The sequence below is a fragment of the Martes martes genome (assembly GCF_963455335.1).
Source record: "Martes martes genome assembly, chromosome: X".
In the NCBI taxonomy this organism is placed as follows: domain Eukaryota; kingdom Metazoa; phylum Chordata; class Mammalia; order Carnivora; family Mustelidae; genus Martes; species Martes martes.
Window position 1 is genome coordinate 67431544 of NC_137897.1, and position 14384 is coordinate 67445927.

The 14384-nt window shown below is 37.0% G+C and overlaps 1 protein-coding gene across 1 annotated transcript in view; it reads right to left on the minus strand.

The window, feature by feature from the left end:
• Nucleotides 1–11680, minus strand: part of CHM (CHM Rab escort protein) — a gene marked incomplete at its 3' end in the record, with an annotated part of 97057 nt that extends 85377 nt beyond the window's left edge. The window contains exon 1 of the mRNA XM_080795336.1: nt 11615–11680. Within this exon, the coding sequence (XP_080651462.1) occupies nt 11615–11663 (49 nt within the window). The 5' untranslated portion in view covers nt 11664–11680. The remainder of the gene's footprint in view (nt 1–11614) is intronic.
• Between the last annotated feature and the right edge of the window lie 2704 nt (nt 11681–14384).

Here is a 14384-nt window from a genome sequence, read left to right on the forward strand (position 1 = left end):
ATTTGTCAAAAGTCATATACCCAGTAAATGGTGAATTAATATTGGAACTTAGCCACTCTGGCTCAAGTCTGTGCTTTTAAGTACTATACTCTTTCATGACATCTAAATCTCTTTGTCCATCCCCACCAAGCAACCTAACAATTAATTCCATTTTCTGAATTACTTGATTCTCAGAAACGAGTATTTAACTGGTAGACACCAATAATGCTAGAAAGGTATGTTCCTTTTTGTGAATTCAAAAATTGGAATTCAGTGGCAGCTACTAAGTGTGGAAGGAATCAAAGAACTAAGAATCAAAGGAAAAAACATCATTTTTTGCAAGTCCTAATGAGAATACTTATTTCTACAAGAACTACCTACTGATGCTAAAACAATTATGTGAATAGTTGGTATCAAACTGAATACTTGTACAGTGCCAAATTAGCAATACACAGATTATCTTCAATACACAGGGGAAATATATCCATACAACGGAAGCATCAGATTGTCATCACTCTAATCCAGGGTTAATCTCAGCAATACTCATGGGTGGATCAACCAGATATGATGTGTGTTCTGGCATAATCCAACATAGCACCCAATCACTAAAGATAAATTCTAGCCAAAAATTTTAATTTTGGATCCATTAAGCCTTTAGATACAATTCTCAGGGGGCGCCTGGGTGGCTCAGTCATTAAGCATCTGCCTTCGGCTCAGGTCATGATTCCATGGTCCTAGGATCAAACCTCGCATCAGGCTCCCTGCTCCTCCGGAAGCCTGCTTCTCCCTCTCCCACTCCCCCTGCTTGTGTTCCCTCTCTCACTGTGTCTCTGTCAAATAAATATATAAAATCTTAAAAAAAAAAAAGATATAACTCTCAGTTTATATAGAAAAAGAAAAAACACAAAACATAGGCACAGTAGTAAAGTAACTAATACACAAGGAAGAAAGCAGCCAAATTCAAAAGGCAGAACATTCTGTAGGATCACTGGCCTAGTCTCAACATTTCAGTCATCATTAAAAAAAAAAAAAGGAACTAAGCCAGGATAAAACAGACTTACAGGGCATTAAGAACCAGCAGTGCATAATACTGAATTGGATACAAATTTGCACATTTCAGCTATAAAGAGTATTTTGGGATGGGTGTTTGTAGAAAGTTAAATATGGTCTCTGTACTGGAGATAAAAATGAACTGGAATGGATAGAAAGGTGACTATTAGTGACTGAAAAAGTTGCAAAATGGTATGTACAGATGACTTTATTTTGTCATGAATGTACTTATGACATTACAAATTTCCCGGGGTAGGAGAGAGGCTTGAAAAGCTGTAAACCAAAGGGCAAATACATACAATTACCTTGGTAAATAGGCATAACCTACTGAAGCTGAAGATTTGCAAACCTAGTATACAACACAATGGCAGCGTGTGTGTGTACATGTGAGTGTGCAGGGAGGGGGGATTAAATCTGTATGCATCTGTACAGATGAATCTCACAAACATAACACTGATCAAAAAAAGCAAGTTACAGAAAGCATACATACTATAGCACTCCAAAAGTTAGACAACAGCCAAAAACAGGCAAAACAATACATTTTCTCAGAGATGCATACACACGTAACAAAGACACTTTAAAAAATACAGGGGGAGCGCCTGGGTGGCTCAGTGGGTTGAACCTCTGCCTTCGGCTCGGGTCATGATCTCTGGGTCCTGGGATTGAGCCCCGCATCGGGCTCTCTGCTCAGCAAGGAGCCTGCTTCCTCCTCTCTCTCTCTCTGCCTTCTTGTGATCTCTGTCTGTCAAATAAATAAAATCTTTAAAAAAAAATACAGGGAACAATACAATTTACCATAATCATTACATCTATGGGAAAGGAATGGAACACAGATGATAGTGACCCATGTGAAGAGCTTCTAAAGTTCCAGTAATGCTCTTTTTCTTTAACTGGGTCATACATACACGTCATTCACTTTATTATTGTTCGCTGTAATAAATATGCACGCACACACGTACATATTTCATTTGTACATGTTATTTTATTTTTTTAAGATTTTATTTATTTATTTGACAGAGAGGGAGAGATCACAAGTAGGCAGAGCAGCAGGGAGAGAGAGAGGAGGAAGCAGGCTCCCTGCTGAGCAGAGAGCCCAATGTGGGTTTGATCCCAAGACCCTGAGATCATGTACTGAGCCGAAGGCAGAGGCTTAACCCACTGAGCCACCCAGGTGCCCCTGTACATGTTGTTTTATAATATAAATGAAAGTTGCGGACCAGATCCCAGGCCACACTGTAAGACTGCCTATTCCACCAGTTAACTGGCCTCCTGTGAGCTTTCAGAGCACTTTTCTATTTACATTATTTTCAAATTTCACTATGATAAGCAGCTTTAAAATAGATGTCACTCTTGTAGCTTCTAACTATACTGAATGATTTTCTCAAAATAAATCCTCGGATCTGGAGTTACTGAGTCTAATAGAATAAACATATTTCCAATTCTTAGTACAAACTGTCAAATTACTTTGCTCAAGTGTTATCTAAATTTATAATATTGTCACATTAACTGAAAACAACTTCATCAACAAATTAGTTATTACTCTTTTAATGTTTTTAATTAGGTTATTTTACATTCAACCTATTAAGAAAAAATATTTCCCAGCAGCTTGTTGACTATTTCTATCTTCTCTTTACATTCTCTGCCCATTAGTCTAAAGAGATCTTGATACTTTTCACATAAATTTGGAGGTACTCATTTTCTGTAATTAGTCCTGTTATGAGTTGCAAATACTCTCACTGTTATTTTTTTCTTTTGGTTTCCTACTTTTCAGAGTAGATGGTGTGATTTTTTATATACTCGAGTACTACCTTTTTTGTTTTTTGAGATTTCAAAGTAGTTATTTCTCTATAGATCAGATGACCCAGTCTATTCTTAATTTGTAGTTCCTACTTTGAAAGAGACTACACTGAAAGAGACACTTAGATTATTGTCAAAAAATGCAAAAATTGATATATAGTAAAAAAAATTAATTTCAACTCAATGAAGAACAGACTATTAGATCAATTGTGTTAGAATAACTGGCTGGTGATTTAGATGGAAAAAAACCCCTCATACGTTACAACAAAGTAAATTTCAAGTGAATTAAAATTTAAATGTAAAAAATAAACTATTAAAAAATAAACTAGGAGTTAGTATTTACTTAATCTTGGACGGGAAATCTATGCTCATCTCCAAAGGCAGTTAACAAAAGTAACACAAGTATATGTAAAACTGGTAAAATCTGAATAAGGTCAATAGGTAAGGTCAATTTCCTGGTTATGTTAGAGTTATTTTTTTTTTAAGATTTTACTTATTCATTTGCCAGGGAGAGAGAGAGAGAGAGATCACAAGTAGGCAGAGAGGCAGGCAGAGAGAGAGGTGGAAGCGAGCTCTCCCCTGAGCAGAGAGCCCGATTTGGGGCTCGACCCCAGGACCTTGAGATCATGACCTGAGCCAAAGGCAGAGGCTTAACCCACTGAGCCACCCAGGCGCCCCTATGTTAGAGTTATCTAAGATGTTACTTGCCAATGGGGAAACTGGGTGAAGTGTATGCATGACCTTTCCATATTTTTTCTTACAACTGCATGTGAGTCTACAATTATCTCCAAATAAAAACTTTTTAAGAATGACACTGGAAAGAATATTTGGTTGACGTGGAATGATGTTCATGACATACTGTGAGGTGAAATATAGCAGGTTTCAAAACAGCATCTATGATACATTTTTATAAGCACAGAAAAGCAGACATATCTATGCACACACAATGAGAAAACATCTGGAAGTACATACATAAAAGTATTACTTTAATAACACAGCCCTTGGAGGAAAATGATATTACCATATTCATTCCATCAATTAAGATGCATCCATTGTAAGTGCTGACAAATACTGAAAACTGTAGGGACCAAAAGAGTAGTCAACCAAGAAAAGACAAACTTCATAAACAGGACAATGAGTCCAACACTTAATCTTGAAAATTTAATTTGCAAGTGAAGAAAACAAAAACAAACAAACAAAAAACCCTAAAATGGTAAACTCCAGCACATGCACAAGCAGCCTATATGTTATTTTTAACAATGATTTTATTTCAGTGGGAAACTATGTACCTTGAATTATCTTGAAATCAGTGAATAATTAATTCCTGGGGAAAACAAATTATCTCCTGAAATATTACTATATTCCCTGACCCCATTTTTTACCATTACTTTAGTGGCTGTGATTTTTATTTTCAGTTTTAAGGAATAAACACAACCATGTCATGCAGTTCACCTTCATCAAAAGGTTTGCAAGCTAATACAGATGTCATGATGTTGTAAATGATGAGTTAAAACTTTAAGATTTTGTTGGTATCTGGATTTTAATGTCAACAAAGGTGACTCCAAAAATGAATTGACTGCCAACCACAAAGCTAGGGGACATTAATATAATACTGATAGTATAAGACATTTTTGACTTGGAAGAATCCCACAACCTCATTCTAATAACTCAGTTTTAGCTAGAACAGCTCTAGTCTTAATAGCTTGACCTAGGTCAAACTTAACTAAGCCTTAGGTTATATATTTGTAAAATGGAGATAAGTATATCTTCCATAGACAGGGTTGTTGGGAGAATCAGATAAGGTAATGCATTTTAAGAGCTTTGAACAGTACTCATATACAGTAAATATTTCTCATATATGTGTTTAACAGTGTGTTGTAGGTACTAAACTAATTATCTGTCATCTATTTGGCTTAGATAGCTCATGACAAAGTAACACAGTTCACAGGAAAAAAAGTTGTGATTAGAACTCACAACTCAGTAAAGGCATGGGAATGACAGGCAGAGCATAACAAATACAGTCAATGATCTCATAAAAGCAATGTAATGGGACAGATGATAGCTACACTTGTGGTGAACATAATGGATAAACTTGTCAAATCACCAAGTTGTGCATCTGAAACTAATGTAACTGTGTCAACTATACTCAAACAAAATTTATGTGAAAAAGAATTCACAACTCAACATCTTCCTAATATGCCTTTTATCTGTATGTAACACCTATTTCTCTATAGCTTGTATAAATTTTTCCATAATAATCATTTAATCTTATATAGAAAAGTTATTTAGTGCTCGCTTCGGCAGCACATATACTAGAAAAGTAATTAATAAATTTAATAAATGTGCAAATCTGGATCACAGATATATGATCAAAACATTTCAAAGCAAAATAAAATGATTAAAACTCCATTAATTAATAGTCATTATAACCCAATGTGTAACACTAGGCTGGACAAAAAAGATATGTGATATAAACCAAATCAGTCAAGTAACAGGATTTAAACTCTTGGTAAAAATCCAATATGAGATAAAATACTTACACTGAGCACCATACTGGCCAAGCTGCCCCTGGTCTGTCTGTCTGTCTCTCTTTTGCCCCTGGTCTCTTATTTCCAAACTACTTTTTAAATAGCCTCAGTATGATAACATTATGGCTCTCATAATCATGCTTTGGAAAATTACTACCTGTGATAAATTATCATTTCTTTTTACAATGCCCTTTAATAAGATTATTAAAAAAGCAAAAAGACAATGAATCAATCTAAGTATCCCTATTTTCTTGCCTACAACTAAATATCCTCAAAATGTTTCCAATCTCTCTAGCATTTTATACACACACACACGCGCACACACACACACACACACACACACATAACACACATACATAATTTTTAATATGTATGTCAACACAAACTTTTGGAGACTTTTAGTCTATTTTACTTTTAAAACCATTCATATACATATCAGGCACAACCTAACATTTCGGTTAAAAGACTCTGCATTGAAACTGAATAGCAGGTGATTTAGCATGAGCTACAGGTCAATTATACAGAACTATAATTATTTCTGTGCATTGGGATTTTATGTTAAACATGAGAATGTGATGATGAGCAGCCATATTTGATTTTAATTGCTGTAGCTTGAGTTATCCAAAACATCATGAGAACACTAGAGAAAATGAGAAAATGACATGAGCCATGGGAGATGAAAATGATGCTGCAGAGGGAACTCTAGTAACAGATGCAGCTCTGAGGAACTGGCTCAAACTTATAAGGGAAGGATAAGCCTCTCAAGTCTTCTCCAGAGTTAGATGGCTCCCTTTACTTTCCTAGGTTCTGAGAGCAGAAAAGACATACTTTTCCATCAATAAATGCCTGAAGGCTTGCAAAGCATTTTTTGGAACAGCAAAATCTGTGGGCTTTCTTTAGCTCCTTCAGCATTCTTACACTGACAAAGAAGAGTTTCATACTATGCCCCAAATAAGATAAATCTGTTCAAAACCTTTAGACAAAACAAAATGACAAATAATTCAAGGTGATGAACCAAAGAGGAAAAAAAAGAAAAATAGAAAACCTGTAAACCCGCAAGATTAAGAAATCTGTTAGAAATAGTGGTAATAGACACACAAAGGTCTTTACTATCAACCAGCCAATGGGAAGAGGAGGAAAAGGACTCAGACATCTGAATCTTTCTGTTGCTTTCCATGGAAAGCCCTTCCTGGGATGCATTCAAGTAGAAACAGTGATGATAAAAGCACCTGGGAATGGCATTATGGGGCAAAAAAAAAAAAAAAATCAACTGCATTTTCTGAGCACTTACTAAGCATTTTACAGGAAATATTGCATTGAATTCTCAACACAGCTCTGTGAGGTTTACTCTCATGTAGAGATGAAAAATTGCAACTTAGACATTAAGAGACATGTGTAAGGTGGCACAAAAGACACAGGTGATTCAAACCCAATCTGTCTCATTTCAGAATCATATTGTCAATCACTACATTATCACTACACTGCTCAAATGAGATACATATGGGTCAAAGTAAATAAAATATATGAATGGTATAGCATTTGTAAAACTAAAGGACTTTTGAAATACTATTTTCATTACTATTCATTGTTATTCAGTTAAAATTCTCTAGACTTTAAAGACTTTGACCCAATGATCTTCCAAAAATATATGTATATACATGTATGTATTTTACAGTGACCTGTTATACACAAATGAAATATTTGTTTCATTAAACTACATTCATCCTTACTACATGTAATATATTCTGATATATTCTTCTCTACCTCTTTTTTAAATGCTGGAATTGATTTCATGACCCACAAATGGTGACATCTTGCAATTACCACACACAAAAAAATCACAACTCAGCTCTGGACAGATGATAGGTGTATGTATGTTTGGAAACACAGAGGAAGTATGGGCATCCTGTCACGTTAGAAATATATACAGGTATCCTGGGAGAAGAGTAAATAAGGTATATATGTGGGAAATCACATATGGGGTATTTGGTAAATATGTTTTCACAAAACCTCCTGCACCAATACTATTCCCCCAACATTTAGAGAAGTAATGTTATACCACCACCATAAGCATTATAGTCACTGAGTTGCCAGCCAAGGCTGACAATATAATTCTCAGCCAACATCAAAGAATGGAAGCATGCTACCTATGTGACCTTCCTGATAAAAGCAGCTTACTGTTTATAAGAAAATTTTTATGACCCATTTTGACACCCACATTTCTAAAGTATATTAAACACTGACCTGACTCCTTAAAAGGACTATACAGAATTTAGCCTTTTCAAAGACCCAGGGTCATACTTAGGTTACACAATGGTAAACTTTAGAACTGGTAAATAGGTCACCTAATTCAAATCTCCCACTGTATAGATGAACAAACTGGCATCGCAAGAGGTGATGTAATTTGCCCAAAGTCACCCAGTAGAAGGGTCAAGTGATTCCTATTACACCAGGCTGCCTCATCTATTATCATACTATGTGGAACACATAGTTACTTATCTAGGTAAGTAGTCACAATTTAGGAGCATTAATCTTTGTAATTTCTCCCATGTTTGTTATCTTGGTTATCTCATTTCTTTCCCCATAATCTTTAGGAATAAAACTCTTAAATCAAAAAGGGTCTATGTGTTTATCCCCTGCAGGAAAAATTTTAAGCTAGCCCACTCCACAGTCCATCTTAGGGAAAGAACTCCGAAAGTATAATTGTGTGGTATACTTCAGAAAGGAAAGGGATGCAGACTGAATCCCTATGTGTCGTCTTCAGAAAGCAAGAAGGATGCAATGATAAGTCCTCATTGGCTTAAGAACAGTTCTGAGGCTGTGACTATAGGAATCCCAGTCTCTGAAAACAGGCAAACCAGTAAAGTTCACAAAGCAGGGACTAGATTCTCAGTAAATGTGGGTTGAATACTCTGAAAAATGAGTGTCTGTCATTATACAAACTGGTCCCAGGCCATTTTACTATTTGACATAGGCTTGCACTTTAGGTGTTTGTCTCTTTCCTTTCCCACTAGGATATGAACTATCACTTTTATCTAATGACATCCCCCAAACACAGCTTTTGCAGAAGTTGAGGATGTTTCTAATATGCTCTGAGCATATGGAATTATTTCTAAAATAAAAATACACTCTAAGCGAGGGCCTGAATGATTCCACTATGTAAGAAGCATGCCAATATTATCACAGTTCTCCTAACTTCCACCTTGCCCCCTCTTCTGTTGAACTGTTGGCTCTCATGCAGATTGCAGATTACACAGATGTCACTTTCAGTGAGGTATTATGTTACTGGGACAATTTTTAACCTGAAACCAATGATACTTCTCTACAGCCCACAAAATTATCATTACAATGTCTTTTTAAAAGGCAAAATGTCTTGAAAATGACAACCATGTACCCAAACTGAAAGCCACTCTCTAGAACATCACTTACATTCTGTTTTGTCCTCTCCTTTAAGACTCCAGATGGCCCCCCTTCCTTATTCCATTTTCTTGTATAATTTTCACAGCTCAAATACTTTATTTTATTCCTCTGCCTTTGGGTGTTTGACACATATTTCCTGTATTTTGTAATCAGAAAGAAATGGAAATAACTAAGAAAATACATACAAAACTTTATCTTCTCATAATCTCTTCAAAACATGACCTTAAGAAAAATCTTGATATGAAAAGTAAAAAAAAAAAAAAAAACTAATCAAGGACAAAGGGATTTGACTATTATCTACAGATGTTTTTATTTGTAGCCATTGTCTCTTGACACAGCTAAATCTACTAAAAGAAAAATTACATTTCATAGCCTATTTCTTCATGTTTGTGACACATACATGTTTAATTCTGCTTTTGTCAGTAAAACTGAATCGAAGAAATGCTGCTTTTCCTAAAATTTACTCAAGCTAGTACTTAGTAATGCAAACATATACAGCATGTGGAGCCCAACATGGGGCTTGAACTCAACGACCCTGAGATCAAGACCTGAGCTGAGATCAAGAGTTAGATGCTTAATGGACTGAGCCACCCAGGTGCCCCTAATGCAAACATTTTTAAGGTTACTTTCAGCAAACTATTTCCGAAGAAAAATATTCCAAACACATTAACAATAATTCCAATTAAGTAATGACTGGAATTATTAGAATCATTTGGGAAATGACTTTTATCCAATTTCCCCATTTTTAACATATCTAAAAACAAAGCTGCATAACATAAAGTTCTGCAGCGTGCATGATAAACTCATAGTATGTTCACCATTAAGTGATATTAAAAAAAATAACTTACAATTAACTTCAAGTAAGTTCTTCCTATAATTTGAGAAATAATATTACCCTCACTGGAATAGGTCTAAAATTAATCTTTTTCTAAATACACCAGATGCCGCCTAATGCAATTTTCTGTATCACTCACAGTATCTCCCTACCTCTACCATAACAGACTCTAACAAAATGAATATAGTCCATATTATGAACTGAACCAGAAAGCAACTATTTAAGAATTAATGGCACTTAATAATAGGAATTAGCACTCTTATCAATTAAAATTTGAATCCAGATAAGAAAAATCTTATAATGGTTCAAAAAAAAATTTTTAAACACCCCAAGTTCCTAGGTAACAAAAAAGAAAGGCAATAATATAGAATCCAAGTATGGTATACAGCTATTCAAAAATGGATGTTGTTCTCGATTTTAGGATAGACTGGAGAAAACAAATGAATAGTCAACTGGCTCCTTCCAGCTCTCATCCAACATCTGTTCACAGCAACTACAGCCAAGTTACCTGCAGCCATGCAGTTTTCATAATGGGGAAACACATGTCTTTACTGTCCTCAGACCACTTACCCAGGTGCAACTAGAATAAGAGAATTTTTGGTTAGACAATACCTGAAAGAATATCTAGTTTACCCTTTCTGTATTTAAAAATAAGACTGAGGCTCAGAGAGATTAAGTTCCCTAGCAATTCAAACAGCTATTTAAAGGCCAAGCAAGGTCTAGAAACAACTGTTCTCAATTATTTCTATCAATATGGGTTAGCTCTGAAGGTCTGAAGCACTGATTCTCCTTCTGAGATGGAATGGGCCTTTGGAAATTTACCAGCTGTGTTATCTTGGGCACGCGACAAACTTTCTAAACTCCCTTTTCCTCTTTTGTAAAGTGTAGAGAATACCTACTCTATGACGTTGTTGTACAAACAGCTTCTAAAGTGCTTAGCACCTCAATTAGCAAATAATAAGCATTCAAAACCAGGTAGCTATTATTTCTACTCCCGCCCTAGAAACATGGCTGCCCCTACTGTTTGAGAAGACAACTCTATTCATTAACACAATCGACAGGTTCTTATCCACCAGAGCTTCTCCAACCTACCACATTCTGCAAACAGGAGAAAACCCCACTCAACATCCTACTTCATGCCATCTAAAATCCGCCCTTTACACTATTAAGAAAAACAAAATACTAACTGCTGCCAAATATCTTCTGCCACGGGTTGTACGCTGAATCTGCCAACTAGAAATTGCAGGGGTTTTTCTGGCTCCACCCAAAACATGGAGAATAAATGATGGGTAAACGAGGGGAAGATAAGTTCACACACCTGAAGGGGAATTCACAGAAGCTTCTTCTCAGCTCATTTAGTCATGAGAAGATAGGTGGGTGATACAGAACAAAACGCTATCTTCCAGCATCATAAAGCAGGAAGGGCTACTTCAACAAAATACAATTCCCTAGGCTTGTCAACACAATAGAAAAGAATCCGTGTCCTTATCCTAGTAAATTAATACACGAGCAACAACTAAGCATCTTTCTGGAAAACCTGAGGATCGAGCTGTATCCGAGCTGCACTACACCCTAAGACTACATAAATATATGAAAAATTCCTAAGGGCGAGACAACATGATGGGGAATATCACCTTGAAATCAACAAGGAGGAAACCATGTCATACCAAAAACGTCTCTTTGATAAAATCCCGACCCTGCGTTCTCACCACACTACAAACCCACCTCGCTCTAAGGAAATTACAGAATCACCCTCAGCAACCAACCTCAGCAATCAGCATCGACCAGATCGACCCCTACTCAAATGGCGCTAAGTACCGGGGGTCCAAGCCCCTCCCTGGAGCTGCCAAGTCCCGCACTGACTCCACACTACCTCACTTCCTTCCCATCCTCCCTCCCATCCTCAATCCCCGGCATTTCTCGCTAACCGTCAACACTGACAGAGAAGGTAGGAACAAGACAGATTTCCTACACTTTGTTCGGGAAGTCCCGGAGCCGCACATACCCGTCCCTATTACGACCACATCAAACTCCGAAGGGAGATTATCCGCCATCTTGAAAGGAAACGTGTCATGTGACTATTGCTTGTGGAAATGAAATCTAGTCAGGCATTGCCCTGGTAGAAGGCGGAAGGAAAAACAGTGCATTCTGGATATTGTAGTTCTTGGGTGGCCGGTCCAGGTAGGCGGCTACAGCATTTTATTTGAAATGTTTACGCAAATGTTAAAAGTTCAGTGTATTTTCCAGCCTAAGTGCAGTAGCGCGTTTAGCCTGGAGGTTTGGGGTAGTAATGAGATAGAGATGTTTGCTCTGCTAGCTAGGATGAATGGGAAAACCTGGGTGCCCCTTGGCAGTGATGAAGCAAGAATTGCTGGGATAGATGAAGGGCGGAATGAAACTGAAAGGGGCCTGGTCTGTGAACAAAGGAAATCTTCATTCCAGCCTGGAAACTTGTTTCCCCGTGTGTGTGTGTGTGTGTGTGTGTGTGTGTGTGTGTGTGTGTGTGTTTTCGTTTTGCGCCACCGCAGGCATATTTTTTCGCACCATTTCTTTCAAACTATATCCCCTATCTTTTTCGTCTCCATGTCTCCCCAACGAAAACCCACGAAAAACCTCTCGCCTTAGCTTCGCCACAATGAAACCTAAGTTGCGTCTGAATTTGTTCTAGTTAGTCCAAGCAGCCACCCGGCAGTATATTTTTACAAAATTAGCTTCGCTTTACGGGAGGGAGAAAAAAGATATGAAAGCATAGTAGTTGCTTGATAGGCATGTATTGGTTCTGAAACTGGTTTTTTATACGTGTACAAGGAGTCCATACAAGATTCTTCTGATAACCTGCTGCAGAAATGATCAAGGTAAAATGGCCTGATACTGAAGTGATTGTGTTTGAAAATTAATGAGGGGCTTTAGGGCTCGTTGTAGTTATTTTAGGTATTTTACAAGAGTTTCAAAATAATTCAAGAGAGAAATAATTTCAAAAGAGAAAGTGCTGGTAGTGGACCTTCCCTTAGACCGTCTGCCCTCTGAACTGTTTGTGGTTTCCTAGTCACAGTTTTTCCTTCAGCATGGAATGATATTCCCATTCTCCAGCTAACATATCCTTAATATTCAGCTCAGGTTCTACCACCTCCTCCTTTTATCTCCTCCCTATATCGTGTTGAATTTCTCTATGTAGTGTTAACACCCTGTTATAGCCTCCCAAAGTGCAGTAAAATTTTTTGCATTTATGTTGGTTCCTATACATTACACACACCTCCACACATACAAAAGGATACACCCAGATATATAATGCCCTAAATTATAAGTCTCTCTATGACAGGGTCTGGGCCTTACTCATCTTTTTACCCCCTGCATCTAATATGAGCCTGATGCTTGGTAGGAAAGCCAATAAGTGTTTGCTGAACTGAACTTAGTTCTGACTCCCCTTGCACATGGCAAGTACTATGAATACAGGGACTAGGTCTTCATCTTTATATCTGCCCACACTATCATGTGTCTTATATATTGAAGATGCTCAACACATGTTTGTTATTTTGCTAAGGTTCCATGAAAATTCTTTAAAATTGTATTTTACTAGGTTGGGTTTTGTTTTGTTTTGCTGCATTTTGCCATAATATTTAGCAATATTTTACATGTTTTCTTAATTTCTTTTATGGATTCTCTGGATGTATTGAACAATTCTCTTGTGATGGTCCTCTGATGAATATTTTGTGTAAGATACTCCTCTGAGACATGTAATGTATTATTGTTCAGTAAATCACTCTGCCATTTGCCTTGATACAAAAAGAAAGTTTTGAGTACTATCAGAAGTGAAATAGGGGCGCCTGGGTGGCTTAGTGGGTTAAAGCCTCTGTCTTCAGCTCAGGTTATGATCCCAGGGTCCTGGGATTGAGCCCACGGTCCTGGGATCAAGCCCCACATCAGGCTCTCTGCTCAGCAGGGAGCCTGCTTCCCCATCTCTCTCTCTCTCTGCCTGCCTCTCTGCCTACTTGAGATCTGTCTGTCAAATAAATAAAATCATAGGGGCACCTGGGTGGCTCAGTGGGTTAAGCCTTTGCCTTCAGCTCAGGTCATGATCTCAGGGTCCTGGGATCGAGCCCTGCATCCGGATCTTTGCTCAGCAGGAAACCTGCTTCCCGTATCTCTCTCTCTGCCTGCCTCTCTGCTGACTTGTGATCTCTGTCAAATAAATAAGTAAAATCTTAAAAAAAAAGAAAAAGAAGTTAAATAGATCTATGAGACTCTTAATACTACTGGTGGAAATGAAAATTAATAGATTTCCCAGAGTAAACACAGGAAACTTCAGAATCTCTAACAGTGAGAAGCTATGAATGGGTGGTTAAAAACATGATAAATTAAGGTATCTCTATTGATATGTGTATATGTGTGTGTGTGTGTGTGTATATATATATATATATCTTTTTCAATGTGAGTATATCTAACTTTCTATGGACTCATAAATTTTCTAACAAATAGATACAATGTGAAGACACAACTTATTATTTCACTCATTTTCCTTAAATATTTATTAAATACCTACTATGTGCAAGGCACTGAATTAGATGCTGGAATTACAGCAATGAGTAAAACAGACAAAAACCCCTGACTTCATGAAATTTACATCTAGTGGGATATAAAACAAAATAAACAAGTAATATTACTCTGTACTGCTAATTTTCCAATATGTTTTGCCCCAAATATGAAATCCCTTTCATTCTGAAGCTAGAAAGCAGGACCCTCGGAAAGGTAAAATTGCCAGCCTGTATTGAGCTGTT